The 19,563-nt window shown below is 56.2% G+C and overlaps 7 protein-coding genes across 7 annotated transcripts; 4 read left to right on the top strand and 3 right to left on the bottom strand.

Moving 5' to 3' along the window:
* Nucleotides 1-501: 501 nt before the first annotated feature.
* On the top strand, nucleotides 502-2,341 carry BCV69DRAFT_285396 (putative guanine nucleotide-binding protein alpha-1 subunit). The gene is made up of 2 exons (XM_025493380.1): nucleotides 502-1,241; nucleotides 1,336-2,341. The coding sequence occupies exons 1-2, from the start codon at nucleotides 781-783 to the stop codon at nucleotides 1,946-1,948; spliced, it is 1,074 nt and encodes a 357-aa protein (XP_025345258.1). The 5' UTR covers nucleotides 502-780; the 3' UTR covers nucleotides 1,949-2,341.
* Nucleotides 2,342-3,521: 1,180 nt separating this feature from the next.
* BCV69DRAFT_85173 (MFS general substrate transporter) lies at nucleotides 3,522-5,851 on the top strand. Its single transcript, XM_025495575.1, has 2 exons — nucleotides 3,522-3,896; nucleotides 3,969-5,851. The coding sequence occupies exons 1-2, from the start codon at nucleotides 3,638-3,640 to the stop codon at nucleotides 5,441-5,443; spliced, it is 1,734 nt and encodes a 577-aa protein (XP_025345259.1). The 5' UTR covers nucleotides 3,522-3,637; the 3' UTR covers nucleotides 5,444-5,851.
* A 982-nt stretch (nucleotides 5,852-6,833) lies between these two features.
* BCV69DRAFT_301556 (hypothetical protein) lies at nucleotides 6,834-7,556 on the top strand (the record flags this gene model as incomplete). The annotated part of the gene is made up of 1 exon (XM_025494577.1): nucleotides 6,834-7,556. The coding sequence occupies one exon, from the start codon at nucleotides 6,834-6,836 to the stop codon at nucleotides 7,554-7,556; it is 723 nt and encodes a 240-aa protein (XP_025345260.1).
* A 304-nt stretch (nucleotides 7,557-7,860) lies between these two features.
* Nucleotides 7,861-9,246, bottom strand: BCV69DRAFT_274363 (UV excision repair protein Rad23; the record flags this gene model as incomplete). The annotated part of the gene is made up of 4 exons (XM_025491035.1): nucleotides 7,861-8,039; nucleotides 8,073-8,874; nucleotides 8,953-9,105; nucleotides 9,181-9,246. 4 exons carry the CDS (start codon nucleotides 9,244-9,246, stop codon nucleotides 7,861-7,863), a joined length of 1,200 nt encoding a protein of 399 aa, XP_025345261.1.
* A 309-nt stretch (nucleotides 9,247-9,555) lies between these two features.
* Nucleotides 9,556-13,404, top strand: BCV69DRAFT_274367 (hypothetical protein). The gene is made up of 3 exons (XM_025491036.1): nucleotides 9,556-9,773; nucleotides 9,860-10,460; nucleotides 10,534-13,404. The coding sequence occupies exons 1-3, from the start codon at nucleotides 9,639-9,641 to the stop codon at nucleotides 13,020-13,022; spliced, it is 3,225 nt and encodes a 1,074-aa protein (XP_025345262.1). The 5' UTR covers nucleotides 9,556-9,638; the 3' UTR covers nucleotides 13,023-13,404.
* Nucleotides 13,405-13,536: 132 nt separating this feature from the next.
* On the bottom strand, nucleotides 13,537-13,956 carry BCV69DRAFT_242606 (hypothetical protein; the record flags this gene model as incomplete). Its single annotated transcript, XM_025490040.1, has 1 exon — nucleotides 13,537-13,956. A coding segment is annotated over one exon (420 nt), but the record flags the coding sequence as incomplete, so codon positions are not given.
* A 4,224-nt stretch (nucleotides 13,957-18,180) lies between these two features.
* On the bottom strand, nucleotides 18,181-19,504 carry BCV69DRAFT_305059 (hypothetical protein; the record flags this gene model as incomplete). Its single annotated transcript, XM_025494663.1, has 3 exons — nucleotides 18,181-18,893; nucleotides 18,971-19,360; nucleotides 19,444-19,504. The coding sequence occupies 3 exons, from the start codon at nucleotides 19,502-19,504 to the stop codon at nucleotides 18,181-18,183; spliced, it is 1,164 nt and encodes a 387-aa protein (XP_025345264.1).
* Nucleotides 19,505-19,563: the final 59 nt, after the last annotated feature.

Here is a 19,563-nt window from a genome sequence, read left to right on the forward strand (position 1 = left end):
TCACTTCTTCCTGCTGGGCCTCAGAAAAATCCGCGACGGAAGGGGAGCCTTGGGTGGTCTGTGGCCCGTCCCGACGACAGCCTGGCCTGCCCAGCCCCCCGCCCCCGCGTGAATGGAGCGACGGCTTTGCGCGCTGCCCCGCGTGGCTGGGCTGCCTTGGCTGGCTGCCTGGCCCTTGGCTGCTCCTGGGCCCCTATGCAGCAGCTACGAGTTGCTCCCTGAACAGGAAGACGCCTTAAACGCCTCGCACCCATCGTCGTACAATCTACATCAACGACGTCGCCGTCAACAGATCCCCCCACGACCTCGCATCTCACGCCTCGCATACGTCCCCTCGAAGGCATCTCGCATCGCACGCATCTTGGCCCAACCCTCACTGCCCGACCTCGGCACTCTGCAGCCCACCTTCGGCTCGGCCCATTTACACCCTTGACTAGCGCGTGACGGCCAAAGGCAATCACCCCTCTCTTCCATTCGTCACCGTAGCCACACTCCAACAATACCCTTGAACAAGCATCCAGTCTCCCTTGCAGTGCAACACCACCCTCCTGTCAGCACTACCATCGTATTCCACGCCCCTTGGTCTAGCCTCCGTCTCTCTCTCTCTCTCACCCCGTGGCTCCTACCTCGGCTCCTTTGTTCCCTTATTCGGCGTTGCTCTCGAGCCCTCTCTTTTCGGACAAACAATCGCCCCTCCCCTTCAACTAGACGGCCAGCCTCTCTACGATACCCGCTTCTCCGCCTCATCCATCCATACCACCATTATACTAACCACTCGACATGGGCTGTGGTTCTTCAAAAGTAGACAAGGAGCAGGTGGCTCGCAACGAAGAGATTGAGACCCAGCTCAAGAAAGATCGTCTGGCCCAAAGGAATGAGATCAAGATGCTCCTCTTGGGAGCCGGAGAGTCGGGCAAGTCCACTATCCTCAAGCAACTCAAGCTCATCAACAATGGAGCCTACACAAACGAGGAGAGGGAGTCGTACAAGGAGATTATCTTCTCCAACACCCTTCAGAGCATGAGGGTCGTGCTGGATGCCATGGAGAACCTCGATATCCCTCTGAGTGACGGAAACAATGCCTCTCGAGCAGAGATCATCCTGGGGTTGCCGCCTCAGATTGAAGCAGACTACCTGCCAAAGGACGTGGCTGATGCCATCTGGGGACTATGGCAAGATAGGGGGGTGAGGCATTGTGTAGACAGGAGTAGGGAGTATCAATTGAACGACAGCGCCAGATTGTGAGTAGCGCGAGAAGTGAGAGACAGTGGAGGGTATTCTCTCGGTGTACTCACACTTGCCTTCTGTCATCTCCCTCCCCGATCCTTCTCACAGCTACTTTGACTCGATCCAACGGATGGCCGACCCTCGCTACATCCCCACGGACCAAGACGTGCTGCGTTCCCGAGTCAAGACCACTGGTATCACAGAGACGCACTTCCAAATCGGCGACCTCAACTACAAGGTCTTTGACGTGGGAGGCCAGCGCTCGGAGCGTAAAAAGTGGATCCACTGCTTCGAAAACGTCACTGCCATCATCTTCCTCGTAGCCATTTCAGAATATGACCAGCTCCTCTACGAGGATCAAAACGTCAATCGAATGCAAGAAGCGCTCACCCTCTTTGACTCGATCTGCAACTCGCGGTGGTTCACACGCACTTCCATCATCCTCTTCTTGAACAAGATCGACCTCTTCAAGGAGAAGCTCCCTTACTCGCCCCTCAGCGACTACTTTTCCGATTTCCAGCCTCCTCAGCATCCAGACGACATGTACAATGCCGCCAGCGAGTACATCGTGGGCAGATTTGTCAGTCTGAATCAGAGCCCGCACAAGACGGTGTATACACACTTTACCTGCGCAACGGATACACAACAGATCAAGTTTGTACTCAGCGCAGTCAATGACATTGTCATTCAAAATAACCTCAAGGACGCTGGGTTGCTCTAGACGCGGCAGGGTGGAAGTGTAGGAGGGAAGAGTCAGCCGCCATAGGACAGTGCGTCAGGGCAGGAGGAGAGATGGGAGGGACGATGCGGATGTGGATGTGGATGTGAGCAGAGTGGTTGGTATAGTAGGCAAGGTAGCCAGTCAGGCTGGATAGAGAGGGAGGGGGAGAGTGGGAGGGAGAGCGAATGCATTCCGCTCGTCAGAGCGACGACCTCCTCCCTTACTTGATTGTTCCACACTTTTTTTCATGTTTCAGATCCCACGCCCATACCCCCATGAAAGATGTCCCGTCCAAAGCGACCGAGGACATCATTGTTCTCTTCCCACTCTCCTTTCTTCTGATCTCATCTCATCTGATCTTATGAATTGAAATGTCATCCTTTCTTTCCTCCTTCCTGTCGTACATTTAGGAGTGGTGAAGGTGAGGTGGTTTGGTGGACAGACATAGTGGGCGTGCGAGCGAGCGAGCGAGTGAAGGGGGGAGAATTGTCCGCTGTGTACTCACTCTGTTGCGCTGTGATGTGCCGTGTGGGTACGCTGCTGTAGTGTGCTGCAGTAGACAGTCAGTCGGTCAGTCAATCACGGCGTCCGACAGTCCGGGAGGGGAAGGGGTAAGGAGGTGGAGTGGGAACCTTGAGGCTCGAGTTTCTGGCGGCGATTCGTACTCTACCGGCGACCCGTGCATTATCGGGTGTATTGGACTAGCCAATCAGGGAGAGCAGTGATTTGATCAGTTGGTCTGTCAGTCGGTCGGTCGGTCAATCAGTCGCTCATCCGGAGTTCGGCAGGCCGAGTGTGGGGTCACGGAGTAGTCTTCGGCATAGAATCCTGCCGTGTCGGTCTCCGGAAGGCCAAGCTAAGTTGTGCCATTCCTCGATCGGTGCGGGGAAAGGGGGGGGGGGGGGGGAAACGGGGAAAGGAAGAGATCTCCGAATGATTCGGAAGGCCCGCTGAACGTGTTGCCGGCTGAATTATCATCTCGACTGCTTGACGGGGGGCGTCGAAGCAGTCTAGCAGCTGACTGCTACTGCGACTGACTTCCTGGTTCACCGATTGACTAGCGCAAGAAGTAGGTCGGAGAAGGGCGTCGGCAGCAGCGGAGCGGGGTGAAGCACAGCTCATTTCGGGCAGCTTTATGATCGGAGCGCCCTCGGCTTTAACGCCGTTTTCTTCCCCAGATCCGATCACCAGGCATCTCGCCACTGTCCCTCGGCCCCCTCCGCTCAGGCCGCGCCCCTGCATGAATTTTTGAGGAGTCCCGCCCTGCACTGAGAACAACGCAGCTCCCTGCCTGCCTCCAGAGCTCTGCTACGCTCCTGTTTCTCGGCAAATCCACTCTGCGATTCGGCACAGTCGCAGCACTGGTCTGCAACTGAGATTCCCCCAATGCGAGCCCGCCCTGACCATAAGCTGCTGTTGTTGTGAGGTCCGCCTGTCTCCAATATGTGTGGGGTAAGACACGAGACCTCGCTTCCTTCCTGAACGCGGTCGCGGTGCTGATCAATGCGCAGGGCGAGTCAAGAGGAGGAAAAGAAAAGGGGATGCGAGCTCCCCGCTACTGCTGCCCTAAATAAGAAGGAATGAGGGTACTTCTTCCCCTTCCCCACTGCACCTTCCCTTGATCGCCCATCTCTCCTCCAGGCTGCTGCAGTAGTGAAGCTGTAGACACGGCACTGTAGACACGGCAATATGGACTCGTCACCTCTAGCACAAGGCGAAAGCCACACCTCTGAGAAGCAGAACCCCACTACCTACTCCCAGACCTATGCATCTCCCGATTCCATCAAGCTCGAGGAGCACACGGACTCGAACCAGGTCAGGACGGAGGATGTCCGCTCCATTAAGTGGTGGACAGATGAGGAGGAGACAAAAGTGAGGAGACTCTTGGACTGGAATATTCTGCCTTTGGTCGCTGTCATCTATGGCGCCTCATTCATCGATCGATCTAGTGAGTTCGTTAGACATCAGAACGGAAATGTTTGAAAAGCCGGCGATACTGACGACCGCGTGCCAATTACAGACGTCGGCAATGCAGAGACGGCCGGAATGGGTGCCGATCTCGGCCTCACAGCTGATCAATATCGCATCGTCACCACAATCTTCTACGTTGGGTACATCGTCTTTCAACCGCTGCTCCTCTTCTACCTAGTGGTTCCGGCGCACCAGTGGGTCGCAGCAATGGTCTTCATCTGGGGGCTTTCGTCCGCTCTCCAGGCCACTGCGACCAATCTTGCTGGTCTATTAGTCGCTCGCTTTTGCACAGGAGTGGCTGAGGCTGGCTTCGGAACGGGAATCGCTCTCTATCTCGGCTTCTTCTTCCCACGTCGCGAGGTCGGTCTGCGCTTCGCGTTCTTCGTGACTTCGTCGGCTATAGCTTCCGCGATTGCAGGAGCGCTCGCCTACGCCCTCGTACAAGCAAATTCGGCAATTGCCGGCTGGAGACTCCTCTTCGTCGTGGAAGGCGCACCCTCTATGATCCTGTCCATTTTTGTCTACCTCTTCCTGCCGGACAACCCTAAGCACTGTCGCTTCCTCAATGAGCGCCAGAAGCGTATCGCCGATGAGCGACTCTTCAAGCCGGTCGACACACACCAAGGAGCGGTAGGAGAGCAGAGCAAGGGCGCCACTATTCTGCACGGCATCAAGAGCAAGTTCGACAAGAAGTCGACTATTGCCGGTCTGACTCATCCCGTCGGTTGGCTGACTGCACTGCTCCTGTTCTGCTGCAATGTGGGCTACGCGTCTGTGCCCATCTACCTTCCCAAGATTCTGAACCAGTCAGGTTTGACTGCTCTCAAAGCCCAAGGATACACTTGTGGCCCCTATCTGGTCGCATGGGCCTCAGCTCTTACACAAGTCTACCTGAGCGACCGTTTCCAGCATCGCGCCACGTTCCTTGCAGTTGACTTCGTAATCGGCATCATCGGATACCTGCTACTCGCCTTGAAGCAAGACTTCGCTACAAGATACGGAGCTGTCTTCCTCGTTACATTCGGTTTGTTCAGCTGTGTCCCGCTCACGTATACGTGGCTTATTTCCAACGTCGCTTCGCCGCGAGCAAGAGGTATGGGACTTTCCATCCTCGGCGTGGTATCGCAATGCGGACCCCTGCTAGGTACTCTGGGCCTCTTCGTCGAGGGCGCGCCCTACTACAAGAAGGGCATGTGGATCTCCCTCGGCATCCTCGCTGCCGGCCTAGCCATCACCCTCGTATCTGCAGTGTTCTTCGTAGTAAACAATCACCGCAGGGATCGAGCTGCGTACCGACGTGAGGCGGAGCACCTCGGAGACGCGACGGCTCCCGCAACGGGTAGCGTCGGAGATAGGGAAACGACGACGGAGTTAAGACAGACAGGCACAAGCAGGTCAAGCGAGCTGCAAGACAAGGTCGTGCTGGACAAGAATGTCGAGGAGGAGAGAGTCGAGGCGTTGCGCAGGACCATCGAGGTGGGCCGACAGGGCGAGGACAGTCCCTTCTTCCGCTTCGTCGTCTAGACTGTTATTGTCATTGCAATCAGGGATAGCATCAGCGGCATCGAGTGATGGCCTCTGTAATAGTCAGACTTGTGAAGGACTCAAGGATTCCGAAGTTTTACCCCTCCATGTACACTCTCGAATTGTCGTGTCTGCATGTGTCCCAGTCTTCACAAGCAATGTCCATCGCGAACTATGAATCACGTCACCCTCCTGCCTGTGGCTCGTCTGTACTTTTGCTTCTACGCTATCCTGTCTTCTGTCTTGCGAGAGCTCTCAGTGCTCTTGGTAGGCAAGGTGTCGCTGGAGTGCTACCTTAAGCCTGAGATCTAGCCTCACAGATCAAGCTCCGACTCGACTCCTGCAGCGAGCTTAAGCAAGGTGTCTTATCACTATCGACGGAAATGCTCCTGCGAGTAGCAAGCGCGAATTGCACCCATCGAAAGGACGTCTAGCAGGCAATGGGAGTCGTTGAAACAGCTGTGTCCGCAACAATTCGAGGTTCACGTGAGCATCCAGGCACAGATCCGTCTTTGCTGCCAGTACCGTGGCGGCAAGCGTGCGCCGCGCTTCAATGGATCATGCGTCGGAGGAGTCCGGGTGACGAAGGCACAGGACTCGACTGAGGCAGGTAGTAGTGGTAGCAAACGCCTCACTGCCTCGGAGAGAGACGGAAGACCATCTGCATTAGGACGTTCTTCTCGTCCCTTTCGCTCTTGTCCTAACATCGTAACTTACTCTCTACCTTACTTCACACCTTAGCCCTTTTTCCACGCCGCACTGTTCTTCTGCGCACTCTACATCACACATCAAGCTCTACTCTAAAGCCTCCCTACATGTCGCACACCTCAGCATCTCCTCATCGGCGCTGCTTCACCCTCCCTCCCACATTTGCCTGGAACTATCAACGCATACATTCGCTGCCAACAACCAAGTCTACTCTTTTTATCTGCTTCGGTGCTGACGAGGCTAAAGGAGTATTCTCGTTCTCTCATATGTGGGTAGTTGCATGGATCGAAGCCCGGCGCAAAGGCACCAAGAGGGGTAAGAGCCTATGTGCGCATAGAAAAGCTTGGAACCTCCCTTTGCCCTAGCTACGCGAACCAAAGAGTGGTCTGTCTGTTAGAGATGCTACGCAGTGTAGAGAACGCCTTGATACCTATAGCAGCTCCTGACATGTCTCTGTCGCTCTCTCCCTCCAGAACATGAATTTCAACGCATATGTGTCTCGTCTGCAGAGCAAGGCAGGCGGTCAGGAGGAGGCGAAAGAGTGGCATGAAGGCACCAGCTGTCTCGGCTGGACTACAAAGACATATACAATGGCCTCGACGCGGCCTCCTGAGAGCCTATCGTCTTAGAGATTCTGCCCAAGATCAAGTTTCTCCTGCCTTTGGTCTTACTTTAGACTCTCATGGTCTCTGTCAGTGAGGTCAGGCAGATTACACACTGTCCAACGGTGAAGCAGGTATGGGGAGACTTTTCTCCTCAGACGCTAGCAAAGTTGGCCGTGTCCTTCATGGACGAGTCAGAGGCAAATTATCTACTCACGCGCGGCCGATCGACCTTGGCAGAGCCAGAGGGCCAGCGGCTCTCTGGTATGATGTACAAGGGGCCTGGGATGTACGTCCACGTCATCGAGACCGAGGAAGACGTTCTCACGTGTTACGTAGGGAAGTCGGACAGCAGCATCAGCAAGAGGCTGGGGCGCCATCAAGAGAGCCAGGAACAGGGCGACGAAAGTCCCCTGTACTGCCTCAAGAGAGCTTTCCCAGCTTCTCAGGTACACGAGAAGACGCTCCTTAGGCTGCCGACCCCAAACAATCTGAAAAGGACATGCAAGACTCTTGCCGACGACAAGAGTCTCAAGAAGCTCCATTCATACCCTGCGTGGGCTCTCACCAACACCTTCAACTCGCTGCTAGAGGGGACGTTAATCGCCCACTTCGCTGCCTTCCATGGCAGGCACGCGTGGTACGACGCTCAATGGGACAAGATCTTCGGGGCCAAGGCGAGGAAGGACTTGGCGGGGTGCAACCGCACCCCAGGAACAGAGTCCGACTCCGGTCTGAAGCGCTGGCGTTACGAACCCAGGGATGCCAACGGCTCCAAGGGTGTTCGGACGCTGGAGGACTGATGCCCGCCCTCTCAGCAGCGTCAGAATCAACTCAGGGGCCCTTGTACCATCTGAAATGATCTTTGGCAGTGTCTGACAGCCACGAGAAGGCCCTAATCAAGGTGGTCTATGACTGGATAAAGGTAGCATTGGTTCGAAAGAAGATGAGGGTAGATGATGATATTACCAAAAGAGCAGACTAGGCTGTCCAAAACAATCTTATCTCAGCCTCTCTGTCCCGTCCCAATCCACTCGTTGTTGGCCCCTCGTCCTCTTGTCATGTCCCACGATTTCTTTTTTCCCATTCTCCTCTGCGCTTTCCTTCTTAATCAGCAAAGTCTTGCGGGTTCTCAAAGTAGTACTGCACGGCCATTTCCACGTTTCTTCCACACATGAGGTAAGCCTCAATGGCCTTATCGTCCGGAATGCCCATTGCGACGATTTGCTCCACGGCAGACCTGTCTTCAGGTGCGAGCTGGTCCATGGTAGGCAGCTGCATCTCCTCTCCCTCGCCTTCTCCTTCCATTCCGGGGAGACCACCACCGGCAGCAGCTCCGCTGAGGAGGTCCAGCACACCTTGTGGGTCGGCCTGGAGCGCTGCGGCTAGTTGCGGATTGGACTGAGCAATGGCTTGAATCAGAGGCTGGAGAGCGGCAGGATTCTCCCGTACTAGTTGCTGCAGTTGAGCGATCATTGCGGGGTTGCCTAGATCGAGGGTAGTGCCTTCGTCGTCGTCTCCTGCTCCTGCTCCGGGTCCACCTGCAGCACCACCACGTCCTCCTGCTCCTCCTTGCTGGGCGGCGGCGGCGGCCTCAAAGAGGTTTCCTGGACGTTGCGAAGCTGCTGCAGCACCACCACCAGTTGCGGGAGCGGCGGTAGCTCCGCCAGAGGGGGCAGAGGGAGCTGCTGCTCCTGCTGCAGCGCCTGATTGTCCACTTGCCGGCTGGGGCTGGGGCTGCTGCTGCTGTTGCTGAATGTGGGCAGGGATGCCGTTCATCAGGTACTCCACCGCTCGATCAGGATTGTTATAGCTTGCACGCAGGGCCCGTTGCACCTGATCCCTCTCGAAGCCCATCTCCATCATGTTCTGCACGACTGATTCCAGATGAGAGCCAGTGACGAAGCTGGGGTCACCTGGCGCAGACGTTGTTGAGGCAGGAGCTGCTGACGCTGGTGCTGCTGGCGTTGTCGAGCTCTCTGTAGCTGGTGCAGAAGCTGCAGGGGCAGGTTCTGATGGCGCTGCTGCTGCTGCTGGTGCTTCGGTGCTGGTGGATGATGAAGATGCAGCTGGGACGGCAGCGGGAGCAGCTGCGGGGGCTTCTGGCTTGGGGGCCTTGGGCTGTATGATTGAATATGCAAGCAGTGATCAGCCAGACTGTCCGCTGCCCAATAAGCGCACTGCTAGACTTGTACTCACCTTTGAAACCATCAATACCAGGAATCCCTTTTCTGTCACATTGCATGCCTGCACGGTCTGGTCATCGGTGAGAATCTTTCCGCTGTAGATGATCTTCTGGTTCTCTGCGGGGTGGCCCTTTTCTGTTGTGATCTTTGCCTTGATGGAACCGATCTGAGCCAAGGAAGATAGAGGAGAGGGTCAGACTGGCTCTGCGATGTAGATATCTATGCCATCGGCTTCACTCACAGTGTCCGTCGGCTCGGCATCAAGACTGAAGTTGCCACCTTGTAGAGACTTGACTGTGAGCTTCATGATGGCTGTACTTGTGTGTATGGGTATGAGAATGTTGGTGAAGACGAGGAGTAGGCGTTCCTTGGCTGCAGGTGGCTGACGACGCTTGGCCGCCTTCCTCTCCGATTTCCCGAGGTGGAGTGGGTGGCCACTGGCTCAACCACTCACTCCGCCACGCGCGCCCCGCCAGTCCAAGCGCGGTTCCGACGACGCGCGCCGGGAAAAGGACACAGGCACAGAGGAACGGGAAGAGAGAAGCGCACGGCAGACAGGACACAGGCGTAAAGTGGCCTGGCTGGGCGGCGAGGTGCGTGCAATGGTCCAAGGAGGCTGTTGCCTTCCCTCGCTCGACGTTACCTTGCCTTCCTCACCTCACATTCTCCTCGACGCCTGGCTACACCGCCACCACGACAATGTCCAGCACTTCCGCAGCCTCGCCGCCCCTCTCCAAGAGCGGCAACGCAAACGGAAACGGGCAACATAGACCTGCCCACAACGGCACGCGTAAGAAGATTGACGTATCCAGCGATGAGGACGACGTGCCTCTCGTGAGTATAGCGCAATAGGGGTCGCATGTATGCTCGTCGAGCTCTCAGCTGACACCCTGATCGCACAAATTCATCTCCTATGTCAGGCCAAAAAGCCTAAGCGCGACACTGCCTTGAACGGAAGCTCAAGTCACGCGAGCTCGTCCAAGCCTACATCGTCGAACGGCAAGGCCAGACCAGCAGTCAAGCGAGAGGCTTCCAGCAGCAGCGCGGATGATTCGGACTCGGATGTCCCCTTGAAGAAGGCTAAAGCTGCATCCACAGCTGCTTCCCGACCGCGAGCCAGCTCTAGCAAAATCAAAGCAGACCCCTCGGACGACTCTGATTCTGACGACGATGCGCCCCTGGGAGCCAGCAAGAAGCGCTCAGCCGTCACCAAGGCAGCTCCTGCGCAGAAGAAGAGGCTTTCCAATGGTGTCAGGAAGAGTTCAGCCTCTCCTGCCAAAGCAAAGGCCGCCAAATCAAGGTCAGCCTCATCGGACGAGGAAGAGGATGACGATGGCGAGGAGGAAGACGAAGACGCTGAAGAAGACGATGACGACGGGGAGGGCAATGAGGGGGCCAAGAAAAGCAACGTCAAGCATACCGGCGATGGCGGGCAGATGTGGAGTACTCTTTACCACACTACGCCGCGGTTCCCACCTGCCTACGAGCCTCTGCCTGCTGATGTCAAGCTGAAGTACAATGGTGAGTAAGAAGACTGACGCGTTCACAATCTCAGCGGGACTGACTCTATGCTCTTGCTTTGACCGTCCACCAGGCAAAGCTGTACAACTCCCTCCGGAAGCTGAAGAGGCTGCACTCTTCTACGCTGTGAAGCTGCAGACGATCTACGTACAGGACCCTGTGTTCAACAGCAACTTCTTCAAAGATTTCAAGAAAGTTCTGCAAGACCACCCACCTCTGGACGGAACCAAGATTACCGACTTCGACAAGCTTGACTTTGAGCAGATGCACGACTATCAGAAGGGCATCAAAGAGGATGAGAAGGAGCGCAAGAAGAAGCTGGCTCCCTCGGCCCGCAAGAAGGAGATGGAGAACAAGAAGGCCGTCGAAGAAGAGATGAAGAGCTGTCTGGTCGACGGGAAGAAGCAGCGTGTGGGCAACGTGTTGGTGGAGCCTCCGGCGCTGTTCATGGGGCGTGGAAAGCATCCCAAGCGGGGTATGATCAAGCCTCGAGTTCAGCCGGAGGAGATCACGATCAACCACACTCTCAACGATCCCGCTCATCCGCCTCCCGCTCCGCCTGCCGGCCATAAGTGGAAGTCCGTTGTCGAGTACAAGGACGTCACCTGGCTTGCTCACTGGGTCGACTTCAATGGCAACTACAAGTACGTCTACCTCGACTCCACGTCGTCGTTCAAGTCCAACTCGGATCGAGACAAATTTGAGAAGGCTCGCAAGCTGGACAAGTGTATCAAGAAGCTCAGGAAGACGATCGATGACATGCTCATCAGCAAGTCTAGACAGGAGCGACAGCTGGGCACAGTTGTGTGGCTCATTGACAACTACAGCTTGCGAGCTGGTAATGAGAAGGGTGAAGACGAGGCCGCCACCTATGGAGTCTGCTCGCTGCTAGTCGAGCATGTCAAAGAGCTCGTCGATGCAGAGAAGAAAGTCCAGCTCGAGTTCCTAGGAAAGGACTCTATGCTGTTCAAGGAGACCCTGGAGGTCCCTGAGCGGATCTTCAAGAACATCAAGATGTTCGCTACCAGTACGAAGGATGCCAAGGGAGCTCTCACGACCAAGAGCGCAACAGATGCCATCTTCGATCGAGTGGACACTGCAGATGTCAACAAATTCTTGCGCGATCCCAGCAAAGGCGGTATGGCTGGTCTTTCCGCAAAAGTCTTCAGAACATACAATGCTTCCACGACTTTCCAAGGTCTACTGAACAAGACTGCTGATAATCTGGAGGAGCGATCGATCGAGGCTACCGCTCAGACTCTCAAGGACGAGTATATGCAAGCCAATCGACTTGTTGCCATTCTGTGTAACCATCAGAAGACGATCAACCCCCAGGTCGCCGAACGAGCAACACAGCGTGCGAGCGAGAAGATGATCGCGCTGAAGTACGACATTCATAAGGAGCGCCAGAAGATCTTGACAGTTCATAAGACCGCTAAAGAGGTCAAGAAGGAGTACCCACAGAAGGACTACAAGGAGTTCGACTGGACCAAATTCCTTGAGGAAGACCTTGGTCTGACGGAGGACGATATCAAAGAGCATGAGGAAAGACTTGTCAACAACAAGATTACGAGGCTGGAAAGCGCTTTCGAGAGGCAAGAGGCTGAGCGACTTTACCAGATGGACCTTGCCAAGGCTGGTCTGATCAAGAAGGAAGAGCCGGCAGACGACGTCAAGCTCAAGGGCAAGGGTGGCAAGAAGCAGCGCCAGAGGTCCGAGACTCCCGAAGAGGAAGAGGACGGCAAACCTAAGGTCGCCAAGATCAAGACAGAAGAGGATGTTGCCTCCGAGAAGAAGGCTCTGCAGGACATGCTCAAGACTCTTGAGAAGGAGAGGAAGACGGGCAAGGCAGCCGATCCTGACTCCATCAAGGTAGACTCCTGTGCTAGGAAGATCAAGAGCAAGTTCGACCAGATTCGCAAATTCGAGGCGGACTTGGACTCCAAGAACAAGACGAGCGACGTGTCTTTGGGTACATCGAAGCTCAACTACATTGACCCTCGAATCACTGTAGCGTGGCTGAAGAAGTGGGATGCCTACCTTGTTGCTCAGGATGGGCCTGCCCCCAAGAAGGGCAAAGGCAAGGTCAAGGACGAGGACGAAGACGACAAGAAGGGCGTCAAGGGCAAGAAGCCCGCCGTCAAAGAGGAGAAGGCAGGCGAGCCAGACAAGCTCGATCTTCAACTGCAGAAGCTGCCCATCGGTGGGTACTTCCCCATGACCATGCAGAAGAAGTTCAAATGGGCCGACTACTCGGACTCGCAACAGCCCGGTCTACCTTCGACTTGGGAGTTCGTACCTGAAGCCACTGCCAAGATCCGCGACAACATGAGCTCAGCTAGGAGGCAGGAGCTGCAGGACGAGGTAGCCGAGACGCGTAAGGACGATGCGACCAAGGCTGGGAAGAAGGGGACTGCGAAGCCCAACACCAGCAAGAAGTCTGTTGAAAAGGTCATTGAGACGGGCAAGAAGGAGAAGCCCGCGCCGAAGAAGCAGGCACCGGCAGTGGTGGATGATAGCAGCGATAGCGACTCGGACGTACCGCTTGTGCGCAAGAAGTGAGGTCAGTCGCGATAAGCATCGTCATCAGAGAAAAGCGAAGTCCATCTATCTGGCTCTCCGGCCACACCCACCCCTTCGTCATGCAATGTCCGCAATCCATAGATTTGCATTTCTTGTCCGCAGGATATAGCGTGTTGTTTGTTGTTTAAGAGACATCAAAAGGGATACGTGTGGTGGGCTCCCCTGCGATCTCAAAGATGCCTACACGGTCATTCTTCCAGTCAAAGGAGACGCGAGGTAGCTCTTCTACCTCGTTGCCGTTGTGCTTCTCCTCCAGACTCGCCTTTGCACCGCTCTTTTGACCACCTTCCTTTGCGACTGCTCCATGTCCGGCTCCAACTCGTCTCCTCTGCGCCTCAAAGTGAACCGCCTTATAAGCGCCCGCCGTCCCTTCACTCCCTCCCTGCTTAGGCATCACCCCCGGCGCAAAGAATCCCGCTAGTGAACTCCCCACTTTCCACCCTAAGGCCTTCCCCTCTCCCAAACTGACACTGACCAGTCTCCTCCCATCCGAAGGAGAGAAGCTGACGGCGTCTACTCTCTTTTGGTGACCTTCGAGGATAAAAAGACGAGTAGCCGTCTTGAGGTCGTACAGCACCACGGCACCTTCGTGCGTGCCAATGGCGAGGCGCTGCAGTCGGTTGTGGAAGGCAATACATGGGTAGGCCCCGATCAGCTCAGAGATCATCAGTGTTGCTGAGCTCAGCACAGACTCCCGGAGTGGTGAGGTAGGGTCGAGGGACTTGACCACGGCTTCTGTCAAGCGGGGAAGATTGGCGTATAGGACGAGGGGACGACGACGGATGATGTAGGCTACGAGGTGCATCGTTGCGTTGGCCTGCGCAGCCGTGGCTGCTTGGAGAATGTCGAGGTGTAGGGTAGTCATGAACAGCGGAGTGTTCTCCTCGGCAATGTGAAGCGTTGTGCGACGAGCAAGGTTGCGGATCGCAGTCGAGATAGTGGGCGATTGTGCAAGGGCGCTGGCTCCCCCACTGGCACTGCCCGTCTCGCCGATGTTCGACATGGCCAGACGGAAGACCTTTCGAAGGAGATCCATTGCGTCCAGGTAAGGCTGCCAAGTCGAGAAGCCAGACAAGCAGAGCTCCAGCGCAAGGTTCTGAAGAGGAGGCGGGCCCTCCAGGGAGAGACTCGCGAGGATCGAGGTAGCTATGTCTTTGAGCAGCGCCGGATCGAGAGACTTGTAGCAAGACACACCGATGAAACCGAGCAGGGCGAGGGAAGTCACCGAAGCTGACTCGGAGGGCGGCATCGCGACTGGAGATGAGGCGGAAGCCGACGATGAGACTTGCTTCGGCGGCAGTACCGATCGCCAACCCCCGCAGAGCTTCTCGATCTCCTCTCCAGTCATGCCGGATACATGACCATTGAACAAGCGATTGGCAGCAACCTTGATTTCGCTGGTCGGATCCACAAGATGCAGAGCGAGCAATGAAGGCGACATGTTCGTGGTGCTCTCCACAACCCAGTCTGCTAGCTCCTTGCATTTGGCTCCGACAGCCTCGTCCTGCGCCAGCACCTCTAGCATGGCAAGGATGGCGAGCGTTCGTGAAGTCTCGACCGGTGCAGGCAAAAGTTGATTACTCAAGTAGAGGATGTGCGCCTGCTTGTCTCGCGGAAGGCCGAAGAAGGCGGACCGCGAGGATTTGAGCAGGCCGCCGAGAACACCGTCGACAATGTCGTCCATGCGGGTCTCCCTATGTCTGGGCCAAAATGCGGCCAGCAGCGGTCGCAAGATAGAAAGAGCTCTTTTTCCGCCGGCGGCGACGGTTGCTCCAGGTCGGGTAGGCTGAGGTCGAAGTGCGGTGGGAGCAACCTCACCATCGGAGGTATTGGCCCGCTTCGCATCTATTGGCGATGTATCAGCGCCCATCGAGACGCGAACAGCCTTTGCAGCAGCTTCGATTGCTCTGCCAAGGTCAGCGGTCAGAGTAGGCTGACCGCCTCTCTCGTTTACGACTGTAGACAGAACACCAGTGGACGATGAGCTGGACGGCCCGTCGTGGCTCATGAACTGATGCTGACTCCACGCGCCTGCCCCATCGTCAAGGAGGGATAACGCCTGCTCCACGCCAACTGATCTCCTCAGCTCCATGGTAGCCATATCCCACACTCTTGCCCTCTCGTCTCCATAGAGCAGCAGAATCTCATCGGCTCTGACTGCGATACGCTCCAACGGGGCTCCTCGGCCAGGGATGAGATGCAGCAATTTGAAGCCGTCCAGCAGAATGATTGCCACAGTGCCGTCTTGTGCTGCGATGGCGACACAGCCGTGCAGGCGAAGAGTGTTGTCCTCTTTGCCGAATTGGCAAAAGTCGATAATGGGCGTGGTGAAGAGGGACCATTGTGCGAGCAATGCGAGACTGCTTGAATCCCAAAAGGCAATGTCGCCAGACTCGTAACCTCCGATGACGATTCGAGACTGCGCTCGAGGGTGGGAGATTGTAGTGAAGAGTGTAAGAGCAGCTTTGGTCTGAGGAGAATTCTGAGTGCTAGGATCAACGAGCGGGGTAGTTGCCAGTAGCTTAGACAGAGGCACCGATACAAGGTGCCCTGCTGGCGACACACTAACTATACGTTCCATGCTGAGGGGCAAGAGTCGTGCCACCGAGCTATCGCTGTCTTGTGCGGACTGATACAGCGTCTTGGATTGAGAATTTGAGCCGGCTCTGGCAAGTACCACTCTGCCACTCTGGATTATCTGCCCCTGGACCACATCAGGCGTGCTGTCACTGATGTCGTCCTTAGGCAAAGCTGACATCGGAGTAGCGGTAGCGCCCTTGTCCAAATCAGTCGATGCGAGGATGACCTCGGCGTGAGAAGGGTTGCTAATTATCTCCAGCAGTTGGCTGCTATCGTGGCAGTCAATTGTGGCCCATCTACTTGTGCCACTGCTCAGCGCAGGCAAAAGCTTGACACTGTCTACGTCAGCCAAAGAGATCGAAGCAAGCGACACTAGCTGATCTTCCTGTCTCTTCAATATCTCGACCTGTTGCGAGGTCGCTAGAAGTAGTACGCTGTCCCATATCAGCGATAGGTCCAGAAGAGCTTCGCCCTCGGGAACAGGCAGGCTGACCGTCTTGTTGGGAGCAGCCATGACTTTCTTCTTGGGTCCCGCAAAAGTGACGTCGTGGAAAACAACTTTTGTTTGGTCTTGCGTCTGATAAGCTACCTGAGCCGACAGAGGAGCCTTTGAGAGTACAATAGACGGAATCTCAACAGCCTCTGGGGTGTCCAATGTCCCAACAACGCTCAAAGAGGCAGTGTCACAAGCCTTGAGCCCTGCAACCTCGACGAAGATTACCCTACTCTTGATCGAGTCGTAACAGGCCGCCAAGACGGTTCCGTCCTGATCTCGTCTCACCTCTAGACCTTGAAAATGACCATGATGGCTATAGGGTACCTCACCAAAGGCCGGGGCTGCTGCTGCTGCGGGGCTCCCCGGTCCTCCAGGGCCTCTCGAAGCCGGCCTCGAGCTGGGGCGGGAAGCGAAACCTCCTTTCCCTGGTGCAGGAGAGCTGGAGATGGATCTGAGAGCTGCAATGTTGGCCAAGGGTCCGGGAAGCCCTCCTGAAAGGCCAGTGGCGGCAGCTGGAACTGGCGGTGCAGGGGCTGCGGCCGCAAGGTAAGATATTGAAGAAGCTAGGTCGATCGAAGAAAGGAGCCTCGCATCCCGGAGAGACCAGGTCGATAGTATACCACTGCGATGTAGAACCAAAAGAAGTCTACATCCTCCCTGATCGACCGATCTGATGGCGGTGATTGCACTGCGATCGGCTGAGGTGATCCGTATTAGTGGCTTCAGTGAGCGAAGGTCTTGAGGCGGTCTTGAAGTGGGCGACGCTTCGGTCTCTTCGTTTTCTGCAACCAGAGTGGCTGTTGATGCACCCGCATAGATGCTACTGCGACTGCTGACTCCAGAAGTGGCTCTCGTCCGACCTTCGGCCCCGCTACTCGTCGAGATTGATCCTGGGAAGCTAGCGGGTAGACCACTAGTCAGCGCTGAGCTTCTGCTGTGCGCATGTCTTCTGCCAACAGGAGCTGCTAGACTCGAGGAAGTGCCTCGCGATACCTCTGGAGAGGGAGGTCGAGATACAGGCGTGAGCGCGGGACTGGCGCTCCCAACGCTCGCTGCTGGGCTCGTCTTGCTGCTGCCCTTCTTCGGGCGAGAAGGGGAGGGTGACATCGAATGATAGTGGTGAGATGCCGAGTGGGAGTGACGGGACAGTCCCAAAGTCTCCATCACTTGAGAGATGCCAGACTCTTTGTTGCTCCCGCTGTGGTACTGAGCTTCTAGACGTGACTCGAGGGCGTCCATTCCTGCAGAGGTACTGGGGGGAGCATGGGTCCCTACAGCCTCGTCCTTGGACTCGCTCGCTGTCCAGCCATCAGAGGACAATGTATCACTTGACAAACCATAGGTAGTATGAGTAGGGCTGAGCACGCTTGAAGCTTCGCTATGATGACTGAAGCCAGCGAATGGCGGATGAGCATGGCCTTGACTGGTGGGTGTGCGGCTGGCATGCGAGTGAGTAGACGAGGTGGGCGAGGGAGGCCGAGGCGTGTGCGAGTGCGTGGAGATAGTGGTTGATGCGTCATGCTGAGGTCTGATTGCATTTGAGTTGCTAGCAGTCTCGAAGTCATCGTCTCCTCTCTCGCTGAAGATCCAGGTAGTGCCATCTGCCATGCCTAGCGCGAGGTAAGCATCCCGATGATGGGCTTCTCTTTGGCTTAGATCGCTCCCCACCTGATGAGATTCACGCCAAGACCCAATGGCTGTGATCCACCCAGAAGAGCTAACGTCCTGGCTTCCGACTCCCCAGCCGTCATCATCGTCTGCAATGCCATCGGTGTCGAGGGGCCATTCGCTCCGCGGCGGGATGCGAGGGTGAAGACGATGAGCCGACGTGGACGCGGCTGCCGATGAAGAGGAGGAAGACGGGGCAGCGAGACAGACGTCGAGTCGAAGTGCAGACGTACTCGCCATAGCTGGCAATGACGAGTGGATGAGAGGTGACCGTCGAAACAATGAAGATTATAAAGATGGGACAGGAGCTTAGCTTCTCATATCCTGGCCTCACTCGCAGCGGCGGACGGACCACCTCGCTTCCGACCCCCTTCCGTAAAACCTCGGCCTCGCCTAGCGATACATGCCGCTCCCCTCTGCTCTTCTCTCATCCTCTCTGTACACCTCGTGGCCAAGATCAGACTCCTTGAAACCAGCCAGCCGCTTGATCCGCCTTGTGTTCACCACTCCCCAAACACCTTCGTCGTCCACTGCTGCTCCCACGGCCTTGGCCACCGTATCGATATGCAACGGGCTCAGGGTGAGCAGCCTTGCTAGCGGACTCTGTCCAAGCACGCTGTTAAGGACATTGGCAGGTGTGGGAGCCTTTGAGGGGAAATAGGAGTGTATGGCGGATGAGAGATCCAAGAGGGCAGCCGGAATAGTCGAGATGGGCCGTGTGTGAGGGTGGTACATCACACCAGGTCGCACAAACACCGGCCGAAAGATCCGTGTTGCGTCGGCCCCTTGTGCGGCACTGTAGCGCCCCCTTCGTCGTTGTGCTCCTTCATTGATCTCTTCCGTCAGTCCAGCCCCATCTGCATCAGGCGTCTCGACATCGGCAGCGTCCGAGGGGGTTGGGCGAACGGGGCTGGAAGCAGCAGCAGCATGCCAGCTCATCTCCTCCAGGCCCCTTTCTGCTTCTCGCTTTGTGCTGATGTACCGTGGGTCTATTATGGGCCGGAAGATGTCCTCGGCGGAGATGAAGATGAAGGAAGGAGGTCCTGTTGGTGATTCTGAAGGAGTAGAGGAAAGAATGGATGACCATGTCCGTGCGACGCTCAAGGCTGATCAGGGGCGAGAGTTGCCGAGCAAGTAAGTCAAGACTGTACAAAGAGCCTCGAGACTGCTCAACTACACTTACCAGCGTCCCGATTCATCTTCTCATACAACCCCTCCTTGGCCTCATCCAAGGGGTTTCCCTTGTCCAACCCCCAACCCCTCGCCAGAGCTCTGAAGGTCCCACTCATGCTCGAGTCTTTGCCCTTGTAATCGCCCTCTAGTAGCACTCCAATGGTACTGACAACAGCCGAAACGGGCGGCAACTTCTCACTGCTGGTGGAAGCCCGAGTCTCGCCAGTGAGGAAGCCCTTGTAGGTTTCGGGCTGGAAGGCATCAGCCTTCTCCCACCTGACCGAGGGAGAGGATGACCAGGCTGGTCTGTGTCCTGATGGAGTGAGGAAGGCCCGCCCTGAGGGTGACATTGATGTTACAGTATGACCTTGAGCGAGCAGACGCTTGGTGATGGCAGATCCTGAGGTAACGACGGTATTGCGGAAGTAGGAATGCTGCGTCAGCTACACGTCCGCACCACCCTGACATCTTCCTGTCACTCACCGAGGAAGCCAGCACCTCCGACGACCAGAACATGTTTGCTGGAAGACGCAGCAGCGGCCATGACGCTTGTGCCTGGGCTAAGGGGGGTATGGTGCCAGAAGTATATGACTGAACGGTGTC

The sequence above is a fragment of the Pseudomicrostroma glucosiphilum genome, assembly GCF_003144135.1.
Source record: "Pseudomicrostroma glucosiphilum strain MCA 4718 unplaced genomic scaffold BCV69scaffold_18, whole genome shotgun sequence".
Classification (NCBI taxonomy): domain Eukaryota; kingdom Fungi; phylum Basidiomycota; class Exobasidiomycetes; order Microstromatales; family Microstromataceae; genus Microstroma; species Microstroma glucosiphilum.

Coding starts and splice junctions, on each gene's coding strand:
- BCV69DRAFT_274367 (XM_025491036.1), top strand. CDS start 9,639: ATGTCCAGCACTTCCGCAGCCTCGCCGCCCCTCTCCAAGAGCGGCAAC. Junction 9,774..9,859: donor ATGAGGACGACGTGCCTCTC/GTGAGTATAGCG, acceptor CTCCTATGTCAG/GCCAAAAAGCCTAAGCGCGA. Junction 10,461..10,533: donor TGTCAAGCTGAAGTACAATG/GTGAGTAAGAAG, acceptor ACCGTCCACCAG/GCAAAGCTGTACAACTCCCT.
- BCV69DRAFT_285396 (XM_025493380.1), top strand. CDS start 781: ATGGGCTGTGGTTCTTCAAAAGTAGACAAGGAGCAGGTGGCTCGCAAC. Junction 1,242..1,335: donor TTGAACGACAGCGCCAGATT/GTGAGTAGCGCG, acceptor TCCTTCTCACAG/CTACTTTGACTCGATCCAAC.
- BCV69DRAFT_85173 (XM_025495575.1), top strand. CDS start 3,638: ATGGACTCGTCACCTCTAGCACAAGGCGAAAGCCACACCTCTGAGAAG. Junction 3,897..3,968: donor CTCATTCATCGATCGATCTA/GTGAGTTCGTTA, acceptor TGCCAATTACAG/ACGTCGGCAATGCAGAGACG.